This window comes from Ricinus communis, chromosome 7, assembly GCF_019578655.1.
Source record: "Ricinus communis isolate WT05 ecotype wild-type chromosome 7, ASM1957865v1, whole genome shotgun sequence".
Classification (NCBI taxonomy): domain Eukaryota; kingdom Viridiplantae; phylum Streptophyta; class Magnoliopsida; order Malpighiales; family Euphorbiaceae; genus Ricinus; species Ricinus communis.
The window spans coordinates 26,526,817-26,540,225 of NC_063262.1; the positions used below are offsets into that span (position 1 = coordinate 26,526,817).

The 13,409-nt window shown below is 34.3% G+C and overlaps 2 protein-coding genes across 5 annotated transcripts; one reads left to right on the top strand and one right to left on the bottom strand.

Annotated features, from left to right (window-relative positions):
* Positions 1–1,572: 1,572 nt before the first annotated feature.
* On the top strand, positions 1,573–9,207 carry LOC8277484 (transcription factor bHLH155). 3 transcript variants are annotated; one of them, XM_002532329.4, is made up of 11 exons: positions 1,579–2,795; positions 3,464–3,634; positions 3,849–3,933; positions 4,089–4,130; positions 4,441–4,500; positions 5,584–5,703; positions 5,850–7,085; positions 7,192–7,293; positions 7,643–7,774; positions 7,976–8,101; positions 8,833–9,207. In XM_002532329.4, exons 1-11 carry the CDS (start codon positions 2,701–2,703, stop codon positions 8,911–8,913), a joined length of 2,250 nt encoding a protein of 749 aa, XP_002532375.1. In that variant the 5' UTR covers positions 1,579–2,700; the 3' UTR covers positions 8,914–9,207. The 3 variants fall into 3 exon arrangements, 2 of the variants coding, with proteins under 2 accessions (XP_048232536.1, XP_002532375.1); XM_048376579.1 differs by lacking the exon at positions 4,089–4,130 and having other exon boundaries at positions 1,578–2,795; XR_001536181.3 differs by lacking the exons at positions 7,976–8,101; positions 8,833–9,207 and having other exon boundaries at positions 1,573–2,795; positions 7,197–7,293; positions 7,643–7,700.
* On the bottom strand, positions 8,238–12,997 carry LOC8277485 (1-aminocyclopropane-1-carboxylate oxidase homolog 12). 2 transcript variants are annotated; one of them, XM_025159665.2, is made up of 3 exons: positions 12,269–12,997; positions 11,440–11,761; positions 8,238–8,766 (listed from the first exon to the last, which is right to left on the bottom strand). In XM_025159665.2, exons 1-3 carry the CDS (start codon positions 12,856–12,858, stop codon positions 8,662–8,664), a joined length of 1,017 nt encoding a protein of 338 aa, XP_025015433.1. In that variant the 5' UTR covers positions 12,859–12,997; the 3' UTR covers positions 8,238–8,661. The 2 variants fall into 2 exon arrangements, with proteins under 2 accessions (XP_025015433.1, XP_015582818.1); XM_015727332.3 differs by lacking the exon at positions 8,238–8,766 and adding an exon at positions 9,274–9,631 and having other exon boundaries at positions 12,269–12,992.
* Positions 12,998–13,409: the final 412 nt, after the last annotated feature.

Consider the following 13,409-nt stretch of genomic DNA (forward strand, 5'->3'; position numbering starts at 1 on the left):
TGTTTCTGGTTTTCTTTTTCGGTTTGTACTATTATTCTTAATGATCAGTAAATCCAAGTTAATATGTATAGCCCTATTTAATTTTCTTTTTAAAAGAAAAAAAAAAAAAGCAAATTAAGAAGAAAAGAAAAGGCAAGAAAATGATTAGAAATCAATGGCAATAATAATCACTCAAGATCGATATATATCCCCACTGTTAAAACATGAATCATGGGATTCGGACAATGATGCTGAGTTGGTGTGGTGCAAGAAACATTTCTTCATAAATATGTCATAAGATCATAATACACATGCAAAACTATATATTCCAATTTATGCCTCTACCCTTGGATCTTGGTATGCCTCTTCAAGGCATTCATCATTTTCTTTTTCTAATTTTCTCATTAATTTTCTTAAATAATTTTTATTTTTACTTTTTTTTTTTGCTTAAGGACAAATTTGAATATTTCATCCATAATTTACCCCTAATTACTTGCAAAAATACAAGTTGAGACCATTAACCCACATATATATCATTATCATCATTAAAATGCAAATTGCAGAAGGGAAAGTATCAAATGTTAAAATTTTAAAATAAAAGATTGATATATATAAAATATATTCTTTAAATAATAATTAATATAACTATAAAATAACAAAAGAAAAATCTGTGAATATTATGATCTTTTAGTTTATGAATACCTAGGAAGCATACCTTGCCTTGCAGAATACACCTTAAAGTGAGAAGAAGCAGTTAATTATAAAGCCTACTACTACCACAACTATTCATAAGACATACTACTACTAGAACAATATTTTTAGAGAAAAAAAGAAATCACTTTTCTTATTTAATAGATGAAAGGCCAAAGAAGTCTACTTGAGTAACACCTTTTTTGTATGCATTGTTTCAATAAAATTGATTCACTTTTGATCCTAGCTATAATTATTCATTTAGGAAAAACATGTATAAATTTAATTTATAATTTTCATGCATATTGTATATTTTACAAAAACAAATACAAATAATATTTATTGGAGAAAAAAAGAAAGACAATTCAATTGAAATGGAGCTATCTAGAAATGATGAATCATCACTCTGATCAAATGCTACTCAATAAGCATCAAACATGGCTGTAGTAGTGGAAAAGAAGGATGTTTCAGAGCCACCTTTCTTTCAATTTTCTTCAAAATAAAATATATATTTTTCTTTGATGTCTAATTAAAGTATGAATGGGGACAATGGCAATGGAAGGTGTAGGTGTCACAACTTTTTGGCAAATAAAAATGATGGTTGAAAAGGCCATGAGAAGGGTAAGTTCATTGGGTTTAGAAAGGGTGATTGAGAAATGTATGGAAAAAAAATATAATATAGATATATATGAGAATAGGTGTATGGAGAGAGATAAGAAGCATTTTCTTCACATAGACATGATGTTGTTGGCCATAAAATGACACTACTTAGAAAGTGTACTCATAACCCATTTTGGAGGTTCCATAAAATCTTATGTCTTCAAAATCCAAAATCCCATTTCTCTCAGTTACACAAAAGAAACCCCCAACACACACCCCCACCCCCACCCCCCCACCCCCCCGGCGTATGTAGCCTTTGGGGTGCATTTCCTTGTGTGTGAACTGAAGAAAAAAGAATGCAAAAGAAAAGAGAGAAGAGGTGGTGTATAAAATGCAAAGGGTGCGCAGGATAAGGGAAGGTGACATTGGCAAATTTGTCAAAAAAGCTATAGTGAACAGGGTGTGCCAAATAGCGGCTGCATATAAAGACCCTTTAAATTAATCTCTTACCAAATGAAAAGAACAATGTTTTTGTTGCTGCTGTTGTTTCCTTGAAAAAAAAAAAAGAAACATTCTTCTTTTCTTTACCTGAAAAATTGAAGCTTCTCTCTCTAAACCACTGAAAAAAAAAAAAAAGATAAAAGAGAAAGAAACTTTTTTTTTTCTTGTATCTTTTTCACATCTTATTTAGCTATAGCAGTGAATGTAGCTCAAAGATTCAATCTTTACTTCAATTCTCATCAATTTTAGCTAAAAAAAGCTTAAATCTTTACTCAGCCCCTTTTCAAGAAAGTTTTAAATATCTACTGTTTCAGCTTCAATTTTCAATATCTTTGGAAAAAAGCAAGCAATCTTTAGAATTTTGTTTCTGGGTTTTCTTTCTGTTTAGCAAAATTGAGCTTATAGAATCTTTGGTTGATCCATGTCGTCCGATATAAGCTAGAAGCCTTTTCATTATAACTATATCCTTTTTAACTTGATTGTTTTGAGCAAAGCTTGTTTCTTTCGGGGAAAAAGATATCATGGCTAAATGCAGTATCTATGATGCTTGCACTGAAATTTTTATTATTGATCTTGAAAATTTGAAACTTTACATTAATTTGTAAAATTTGGTAAGTTTTAGTGTAAAGGGAAGGGGCTAATAGCCTGTTTGGTGGGGTGGTGGTGTGAGGAATGGGTAGGGATCGTCTGCTTTTGGCTACAGTAGGACCACCGATAAAGGCAAGAGCAGGGTTAAGGAGAAAACAGGCAGGAAGAGGCTCTTACAGAGGAAGCTAGCTTTGGGAGAAATTAGGGTTTTACTTTTTCCGGGGGAATTTTTATTTAACTGACAGACTTGGTTTGGTTGGTTAGTGGTGGTGGTGGTGGTGGTGGTGGTTGTGGGGGTTGTTTTAAGTTGGGGGCTGGTTTTTAGGAATTTTTGGGAAGGAGATGGGTACTGACTTGCATAATACTTTGAGGAGCCTCTGCTTTAACACAGACTGGAAGTATGCTGTGTTTTGGAAGCTCAAGCATCGAACTCGAATGTAAGTTATTCAGCCTTTTAATTCTCTATTTTGTTATGCTTATGGTATTTCTTATTTTTTTCAAAAGAATATATGACTAGTGATTTATTTTTTCAGCTTATGGATGTTTGATGATTTTGTAATAGGATCATTTGGAAATTTAGGTATTATAATGGCATATGTAATACATTTTGTGTTTTAACTAATGTTTGGGTTATTTTTAAGTTGATGATCAGGAGATTGGTTGTCTAGTTTTGTTTTTGAAGAATTCTTTCAAGATTATGATGGTTAAGATTTAAACATGCTGAATATGGGCTTAACTTAGTTTGTATGGGGTGGGGGTGGGGGTGGGGGGGTTTCAGTAAATTATTCTACTATTTTACTTTTTACTAATCTCAACAATGGAAGTTGAGATCCTGATTTTGTTGATGCCCTTGTTATTTACCTTTTTTCAATTCTCAGAAAAGGGAAAAAAAAGATAGGTAATTTTGCCTTGTAATTGTGAAAATTATGTTCCTGTCAAAATTTCTGTCTGTTACTGATTACTGACTTAACTGTTTGCTAATGCTTTCAGTAAAGTATGCAGACCTTGTTGAGGTTTATACACAATATTATACGCCTTAAACTCTATTCTCATATATTTTCTGTGATTTTTTTTTATATATATTTCAAATTTTAATGTTTGCCAGGGTTTTAACTTGGGAAGATGCTTACTATAACAATTGTGAGCAACATGATCTTTTAGAGAATAAGTGCTTTGGAGAAACATTTGAAAACTTGTGTGGTGGGCGTTATTCAAATGACCCGGTTGGATTAGCAGTGGCAAAGATGTCATATCATGTATATTCTCTTGGGGAGGGGTATGTCTCTATCCACAAAGGAATCTACTATTTTATTTTCCTTATCTGTTTTGCTTTCAATTAATATGTGAGAACTTGAAAAGCAGATGTTTGAGTTATTGTTTAAGCATTTTGTTTAAATTTCAGAAAGATTGTGTTAGTCACTTTCAAAATCTTTATACTGATCTGTTTGAGATGGGGTTGGATCCGTGCTTTTTATTCTACTTTTTTACAGGATTGTTGGACAGGTAGCAGTTACTGGAAAACATAGATGGATAGTTGCAGATAAGCATGTAACCAATTCTATCTCATCGTTTGAGGTGCGTATTATTCTTCTAATTCGATTGTTCTATATTACAATGTTTTACCGTTGTAATGAAAAATGTTAAGATGCATGATACTAAATGCTTGTAGGAATTTTTATTTTATTGTATATAGATCTAATCCTTGTATTCTTCTGGGGTTACTATTTCAGTTCTCTGATGGCTGGCAAAGTCAGTTTTCAGCTGGGATAAGGGTATGGCTGCTTTGATTTTAATGTTCATATAGTAGTTAAAAAATCTTCCCTGCAACAATATTGGTATTCATTATTTTCATTTGCAATCATGACTTTGTGGTATAGAATATGGAATTTATTGTTTCGATTTTTCATTGGGGATTTACAGCGACTTTGAAATTACGAAGACTATTGCTTATTTTTGGTTTATTGGTCTTTGTACTCCTAATATTCTTTTGCTCTTCTGTAGTGAATCACTGATGGTAGTTTGCTTCTCTTAGTTTATTTCTACTAATTGTATTGGATGAAACTGTCATTGTTTGTTGTGTAGACCATAATTGTTGTAGCTGTTGTTCCCCATGGAGTTGTACAGCTCGGCTCTTTGAATAAAGTAAGCAGTTTCTACTTCCTTCCATCATTATTAACATTTGAACTCTAAGATTATGGTTACACCCATTGCTGTGGAATTTATTTCAAAATGAATATATTCCAACATTTTCTATTTCCTCTATCAATACATTGTTTTAACAACCTGGTGTTTTATATGGCGGGTAGATGCTAAAGGTTTTCTTATCTTGACAAAGGACCACAGATTCTTGTTAATGCCCAGCGCAGATATTTATCCATTTCAGATCTATTTTTACAATAATAACGGGAGGAATTTCCATTATTTTGGAGAGAGAGAGAGAGGGGGGGAGGTGTGTGTTAGGGCTGTGGAAAGGTGGAAAAGCCATTTCTGCACCTTTTAGCCATCACTACCTATGCTGCTTAAACTAAGGTTGGTGTGAGACACATGTTCATCATGCTTATAGATCCTCTAATTTGTCTTTGACACATATTTCCATGGTACGGGAAACAGATGGAGTAACATAGGTTGGCATGTTCCTGGGATCAGTTGTCATAGACAAAAAAAGGTGTGAGGTCTAGGAAGAGTCAAAAGTAGAATAGACTGACTATAATGTTCTAACCTGTCAGTTTTTCCTTTCTTCTTTCTTGCACCATCTAACTGCTGGCTTAGTAGCAGCAGATCATTACAACTTGAAAAATCAAAATTCGAGTGGGATTATAACAAAGAGGGGCCACATGCAATACCATAGAGCACTAGGCAACCAGTGCTAAGTTACCTAGTTGCCAGTTTGGTCTTGAAAGCATTGGAAACTGGAAATCCCTTTAACTTTTACCTTGTCAAGTCTCATAATGCATTGCCCTGGAGGCCCCAATATTTCTTCTATTTAAATTAAAGTATCTTGTAATCCAAAAGCTTTTGTATTCAGGTTACTGCTTGATTTGTTGTAATCTCTCGGGGGTATTCAGTCACTTAGATTCAATGCCTTTTTTTTTGCTCTCTTTCTGTGGATGACAGATTTAATATATTATTTTGGTCAGTTACCAGAAAAAATGTTTACTGTGTAAGCTCATCATCTAAATGTTATTAAAACATAGTTCTCCTTTCTGTTTACATCTGAGTTAACAGGTTGCTGAGGATATGAAACTGGTCAACCATATCAAAGATGTCTTTTCATCCCTTCAAGATTCCTCAGTCGAGCAAATTTCTATTCCACTACAATATAGCATGAAGACTTCCTTATATCTGGTAATTGTCCCTCCCTTTTGCATTTCTTACTCTGTATGTTAGAATGTGTGTGCTGCAAACAAACTAGTTTATTAATTTTGTTTTCATAGATTGAGATTTGGAATGTGAAATGTTGTGGTAATATTTGAGTGTTGTTCCCTTTTCAGCCAGATGTACCTACGCAGAGTCTGGATTCGGAATCAGTGGTTATTCCTGATAACTTATGCAATCTAGATAAAGCTGCAGACAAGGGCCCATACAACCAGTCGACTATGTTTCCTTATTTACAAAAACAATCTGATGATTCTTATTTTTATTCTCTTCCTGGTATCCATCAGAAAACAGCAGTTGAACTGGTAAATAAATATGGAGGGGGTGGATTGTCTTTACCAGTGAATATTAGTAGTGTCAAATTACTTCAACCTAGATCAAATATTTCCTATTTGGAGCAGCATAATCAAGTAGGAATAAATTTGGTAGTTGACCACACATGTGGAGGAAAGACTAGTGTTTGGAAAGATCCAGGTCGCGGATCAGAATTGAACGTAACTCCACATTTAGATAATTCTGTTAAGGATAATATAAATTTATGTGATGTTATACTTCCTGATCAAAAGTTTGGAGCTGATCCTGCAAACTTCCCTATGGACCTCCTTGACTCTACTGTTTGTGATAGACATAAGTCAGATGAGATTGATATTTTAAATGGAGCATTGGACATGCCTGAATCTTCAAGCATTGACCTCAAAAAACATTTGGAGAAAAAGTTGGAATATCAAGCTGGGTCAAGTCACTTAGAAAGTTCGAGTACGTTTTTAAAGTTCTCTGCTGGCTGTGAGCTGCATGAAGCTCTAGGACCAGCCTTTTCAAAAGGGTGTCTGTACTTTGATTGTGAAGAAGGGAAGACTGAATCTGCGGACATTATTGAGGTGCCAGAGGGAATAAGTACTAGCCAGATGACGTTCGACACTGGTTCAGAAAATCTTCTAGATGCAGTAGTAGGCAATGTTTGCTATAGTGGCAGCACTGACGTGAAACGTGAGAAATCAGTTTGTAAATCAGCGCAATCTCTATTAACAACTGAGAAAATGCCAGAGCCTTCTTTCCAGGCTAAACATATTACCCATTCAGCTGGTTATTCGATTAATCGGCAATCTGTTGTCCAAAACGACACGCACAATTGCTCAAGCTCAACAGGGGTACGTGGTGCAACGTCTTCTAATGGATATTCATCAAATTGTCCAAGTACTTGCAGTGAACAGTTGGATAGGCGCTCAGAACCAGCTGAGAAAAACAAAAAGAGGGCTAGACCTGGTGAAAACTGCAGGCCTAGGCCAAGGGACAGACAGCTGATTCAAGATCGTATTAAGGAGCTAAGAGAGCTTGTGCCCAATGGGGCAAAGGTAACTTTCTTTTATTCCAGTTGAATTTGATGTTGTGGTATGTTTAGTTCTCATTCATATAAAGCCCTGCAAGATATGTACTGAAGATCTGAATGAAATTGCACAGTGCAGTATTGATTCCTTGCTGGAGCGCACAATCAAACACATGCTCTTTTTAGAAAGTATCACAAAGCATGCTGACAAACTCAATAAATGTGCCGAATCAAAGGTAGGTTTAAGATGCTTCTCTTGTAAAGAATTTGTTTCCATAAATAATGAAGTCAGTCCACCTCAATATGCTTCATACTTGAAATTTAAATGTCTTGACCTGATGTCTACATTCTCTTTATTTGCTTCTGGAGTTATTTTCTCTGCATGGCGCTATACTTTTGATGCTTATTCTGTCATTAATTAATTGGTATTGTAATATCTGTTTTACCTGGATGCCTTTGAATGCCAAACTTTTGTATTATGCAATTTTTGTGGAATTAATGATGATGATACGCAATCTGGTAGATTCAATTCTACAGTTCCACAATCATTTTTTTCACTGAAGATGCCCTATTATTGAATTGCAGATGTATCAGAAAGGAACAGACACCTCCAACTATGAAAAGGGGTCAAGCTGGGCAGTGGAGGTGGGAGGCCACCTAAAGGTTTCTTCAATAATAGTAGAGAGCCTAAACAAAAATGGGCAGATGCTTGTAGAGGTAAGCAGCTTCTTTGTTGCTAACGATAAATAAATAAAAGAGATCAATTGAGAAAGTTGAGAATAAAAGATATTGAAAAAGCAGAAAGAAAGAGAATACAAGACAAAGGCATAGCAATCTAAGTTGTGTCTCTAAAGGATAATGTCTTTTAATTTTATGCTTTATTTTCAATATTCTGATGTAACTTGGTTGACTATACAGATGCTATGCGAGGAATGCAGTCATTTCCTTGAGATAGCAGAAGCTATTAGAAGCTTAGGTCTGACGATCTTGAAAGGGATCACAGAAGTGCATGGCGAGAAGACATGGATATGTTTCATGGTTGAGGTACGAACTTATATCATTTATATAGCATAGTGTGGAATAAGGTCTTCAGGTTCTTATTAAATGTTAGTCAATGATATTTGTTCAAATGTATATTTGACTAATATGAAAGCAATTTATGCAGGCCTATACTGATATATATTCATCTCTATTATTACAACATTATCTACTGTTCCATTTATATTATCCTTCTGTGTTGAATGATAGGATTCCATGAATGTCGAGTCCTGGTAATTGCATTTGCAAGAACCACATCAATGTTCATGTAGAAAATTAAGAAAGAATTGAACCTATAATTTCTACCTAAACTCTCAACAGACCCCTTATCATAACTGCCTTACCCAAGTCCAGATGGCCTTAAAAAGAGCATATTGAAGTATCTACGAAATTGTTTATTATGTTTTCAATTACCATTTGTTTGTGTATTAGATTGATAATTCATGTTGGAGATGGTTTGATTGGGTTATAATTAAAACCTTGTTTCTTCTGTCTTGTTAACAAAACAAAATAGGTTACAAACTTCATAAACCTCTGGTGTTGCAGAAAAATGATATCAGGCAATGCTAACAGTAAAAGAATATGTATTGACAACTGTAAAGGGTGATGGCCATATAGCAGATTCCCCCAATTAAGATGATACATGTCAGAACCATTCTGTTCATAGCACTCTGCAAAGTTGTTCACGCATTGCATTAATATGGAAGAAATTAACATTGTATTATAAAATATTTCAGGGACAAAACAACAAAGTTATGCATAGAATGGACATCTTATGGTCACTCGTGCAGATATTGCAACCGAAGACTTCAAACTAATAACAACTACCAGTGAGCTCTTGGAGATTGTGGTGTTGCTCCTTTGTAAAATAGTGAGTCATTTTGTGATCTTTGATTGGCATTGTTTTTTAGTTGTGGTTATTGTTTGTATTCCCCCTTTTTCTGAAAAATAAAAAGAAAAGGGAAGAAATGAAGGCCAAGGCATCCTTTCTTTTGCTTGACAGTGTGTGGAAGTTAGCATCCTTTTTTTTCACCAGATTTACACCCCATCATTTTGTTTGGAAGTTAAATCATGAAATAACATAGTGAGCTATTTTGCAGTGTTTCAGTAAACTTTGTTCCCTCATTTCAGCTCTCATTATACTAACTGAAAAGTCTACATTGCCATGAGAGGACCTGTTGAAACTTTAAAAGAACAAGTAACTTTATTAATGATGGTTTTTTGACACATACAGATGATATGAATTCCAAGAAAAATCTGTATTACCAATGATTTCCGCAAAGCTCATGCTAGTTTAAAATAAGGGAGATTTGAATTACCATCTAATCCTTTGGACCTGAAATGGGCCATGTATTCACTGATGTGAGTTTCTCTATAAATGGGTGGATTGCCAGATAGAAGTTCCTTTACTGCTCCATAAGGTTTAAATTTATTAGCTGTACTTGGATAGAAAAAGCATGCTACTGATGCCCTTGCTCCTACCCTTCCAACTAACACTCTGTGCTCCACACTTCTGAACTTGTCGTTGGTGATGAGCTATATAAATGGAGAAAACAGTAGGGAAATGTTTCTCTTCTTTCTCAAAGAAAATGAAAAGGAAAAACTATGATAAGAGTTGACGTAAACCTGTTTTCTTTAATATGTTGGTGGTCATATCATTTTTCTCCATTTCATTGCAATTCCCATTAATGGGCTTATTTAAATATTAGATTTCATACAATATAAAAATAATTATCTTGGATTTTACACAAGTTTTGGTGTACAAAATATTAACTTTTTTGCTTTCAGGACCCGCAAAAACCTGAGGGCTATCAGTATGATGCTCATAAAAAAGAAAACTATTTTTTATTGATTATTGTTTGGTCCCTTAACTTTTTAGTTTAAGGCATTAAGCCCTTCAAGTGAAAGTGTGTTATCTAACCCTCAAATCTCAGGATCTATGCTTATAAGCTTGTTTTTGACAGAAATATAACTGAGCATGGATCTTTTAACTGAGTTTCAAATCAACAAAATAATATCTGCTTAAGAAAAGAAAATGATATAAAAATTATGTTTGCATATTATTATTATTATTTTCTTTCTCTCCCTCCTCACTTTCTCTATTTTTTTTTTCACTTTCTTTGCATTAACCTATTTTCCTACCAACCAAACTACCCAAACCCTAAGAAAAGTGAACTATCCAAACCATAGCCTTTGGCTTTATGCCTTTCCCCTAACATTTTGCCAAGTAAACCTTATCAGCAGCATCATTAGAGCTAAAAGTTGTATCTAGTTCAGGAAATTGGTGGACTAATTATGTATAAATAAAGTGAGTTTTGCTTAGGATGTTTGGAGCTTATAAAGAGTAAAATGCTTCTCAAGTACTATGGCTAGGTATGGGTAGATTGGTTGGCAGGTCATGAGAACACCATTTGACTCCATTTGGTATTTAAATGGTTTTTCTTTGAGTTTTTGATGGAATTGAATTGTGGGTTTGTGTAATAATGATGATATGTGTTTTGATTGATTTTCTTCTTTCTTTCTTTTCAAGACCATTCCCCTTAATTTTTGTTTTTGGGTTGATTTTGATCAATTGGAATTTCAATTTGTGGAAATTTTCTTTTTCATTTTTTTTACTGGCTTTTCAATTGTATGTTGTTTTTTTATTATTATCTAATTTGCTGAATCTTTGAAGTTAATGAGGGAATTTTAACTAATTTGATTCTCTAGATTAGTATTATGGACTTAAAATTGAAGGTTGAAAAATATATATATATATATATATATGGTTCGGCTTTATTTACTTTCCTTTTTAAATTTGAGAACTTTACTTTTTTGATATTCTTCCTCTTAATACAATACAAATAAACTCTTCACTTGCTTTTAATGACAAGTGTATTATACTCTTTAAATTTTAAATAAAAATTGTATAGTATATTGCCGTTAAATTTTTGAAAAAAATATATATTTAATTTTTTAATTTAATAGTTTGATTTTTTCTAAACTGCTTTTGGAGAAATTGTATTTTACCTATTCCTCTCTAAAATCAATTTTTTAAAACTTCAAAAAGATTTATTTTGAAAACGGCTTGTACCAAAATGGGGCTATAAGCACGAATATATGTAGTTTAGGGATTCAATAGTACACTTTCACTTGAAGGACCCAATAGTTGAGCGCCAAATTGTGGGTTTTGCCAAATTGTGATCCTAATTTTTTTTTTAAAAATCTCGTACCAAATTAATTAATTAATTAATCAATCAATTTTTGTCCATTTTTCATTAAACTAAAATCAGTGTTTGCCCCTGGAAAAACCAAATCCTGCAGTGATAGCTATAACAACATACAAGTTTATGTGGAAAATTTACCTGCATGAAGTCTCCTATGTTTACTACAAGAGCTCCATGCCGAGGAGGCACATCGATCCATTGATTTTGGTTGAGAACTTGCAGTCCACCCACATTATCTTGCAACAATATTGTCAGAAATGAAGGGTCTGTGTGCTTGGTGGTGCCTAGTGTCGAGTCTGGCTCCGGACAAATTGGGTAATAATGGCACACTAATGACTCAGTTTCCATGCATTCCAATCCTGACAGGTATTCACTTGGAAGCCCTAGTGCCTCCGATATCAGTTCAGATAGTATCTTGCTCGTCTTGATCATGTTTCTCATGTATTCACTTACAGCTTCCCTGCAAAGGGAACTCTCATTTCAAAACACTAATACCACTGGATTATTCCATTTGTGTACTGCACTGTGCCTGCCTCTTACATTCATGAGAATTTATTTGAATATCATAAGAAAATTTATAGAAAGTACTTCTCACACCACAATTTTACCTTCACGAGGCATCATTCTCATGAAAGTAAATTATTGAGTGTTCGTATGCATGCACCTTATATTAGTAGTGGTCCATGCTTATGTAATTAGCATAGATTAATAACGTAACATCTGATATACAGAAATATTTTAGATGTATCTAAAACATTCCTTTATATGTGTTATTCTGGTATTTATTACGGCGTATATGGATAAAAATTAGTCCTCGCATGCATCTAATATATATATATATATATATACATACTCTAGTAGTGCGGCCAGCCTGCCACACAAAGTGGAATAAATTGGCAACATAAGAGTCGCAATGTTTAGCCCTACTCAACTATTTCACAAGGTGTTGAGTGGATACTTCTATTACCTGCATACCTGAGGATAGAGCTCCGGGTCTAGTTTCCCGTCCTGAAAATCAAATGCTATGGTATCCCTCCAATTTGCTGGTGCTCTATTGACAAGGAGATCACCATTGCAGAAGTACTTCACTCTGCGCTTAGAGTCGCGAGAATACCACTCCATCTTCACCTCCTGAGGTTGCTCATGGAATCGTTTAACACCAGCCAACATTTCATCAAGAACACTGACAGGGACTCCATGATTAACCATTTGAAAGAAACCCCATGTTTCTGATGCATTCCTGATCTCATTCACTACCTGAAGCCGCCTTCGATGACTTCCAATGCCTCCCAAGTCAATCACTGGAACCTGCAGCAGGCTGACATCAGTGATCTTCGATGACGGATTTTTCACATTCTGTGGTGGATGGACAAAAAACCTAGGTATCTTTGTCACATCAGAATCAACTAGTCCTTTAACACCAGCTTTAGTTTCATCAAAAGCTTTCACTTCTTCAGCTTTGTCGTAGATGGAACCATCTTCATCAACAGCTGAAAAATCTGCAGCAGAAGAAATGATCACGTCCATGTCTACGCAATAATGGGTACCAGTGATCATAAGCACAAAGAGAGAAAATCAGATCAGATGCTCAAAGATGAACGGATGCGCTTTTGAATATATAGGGAAATTTAGAAGGGGGAGTGAATTTATTTTAACATTATTATTAGAATCATTCTTGAAATCGAGTAATATATTTTTCACATGCAGAATATGATCATTATATCGAATGCACCAGAAAATTTAATTGCGAAAAGCCAAAGGAGTCATGTGGGACTTTGTCATACGTATAAACCATCTTAATCTTGAGACGTTACTGCACACATATATATATTTTGCATGAGCGAAGCAAGGCTTGTCTTTTACTTTCAAATTGGGTTGGCTTTACATAGATCGAAAGAGAAAGGGCTTTTCATGAAAATCTTTTGCCTTATTTACATCTTTAGTTACAGACAAAAATATCATTGAGGTCCGGTTTAATATCATTTTTTAAATCTTGGAAAATTATGTATATTGGCCTAAGACAAAGAACACAACAAGTTGTCCTGACTTAATAATTGAATTGGGAGAGAGAGAGAGAGAGAGAGAGATTATGACTGAATTTTCTTTCT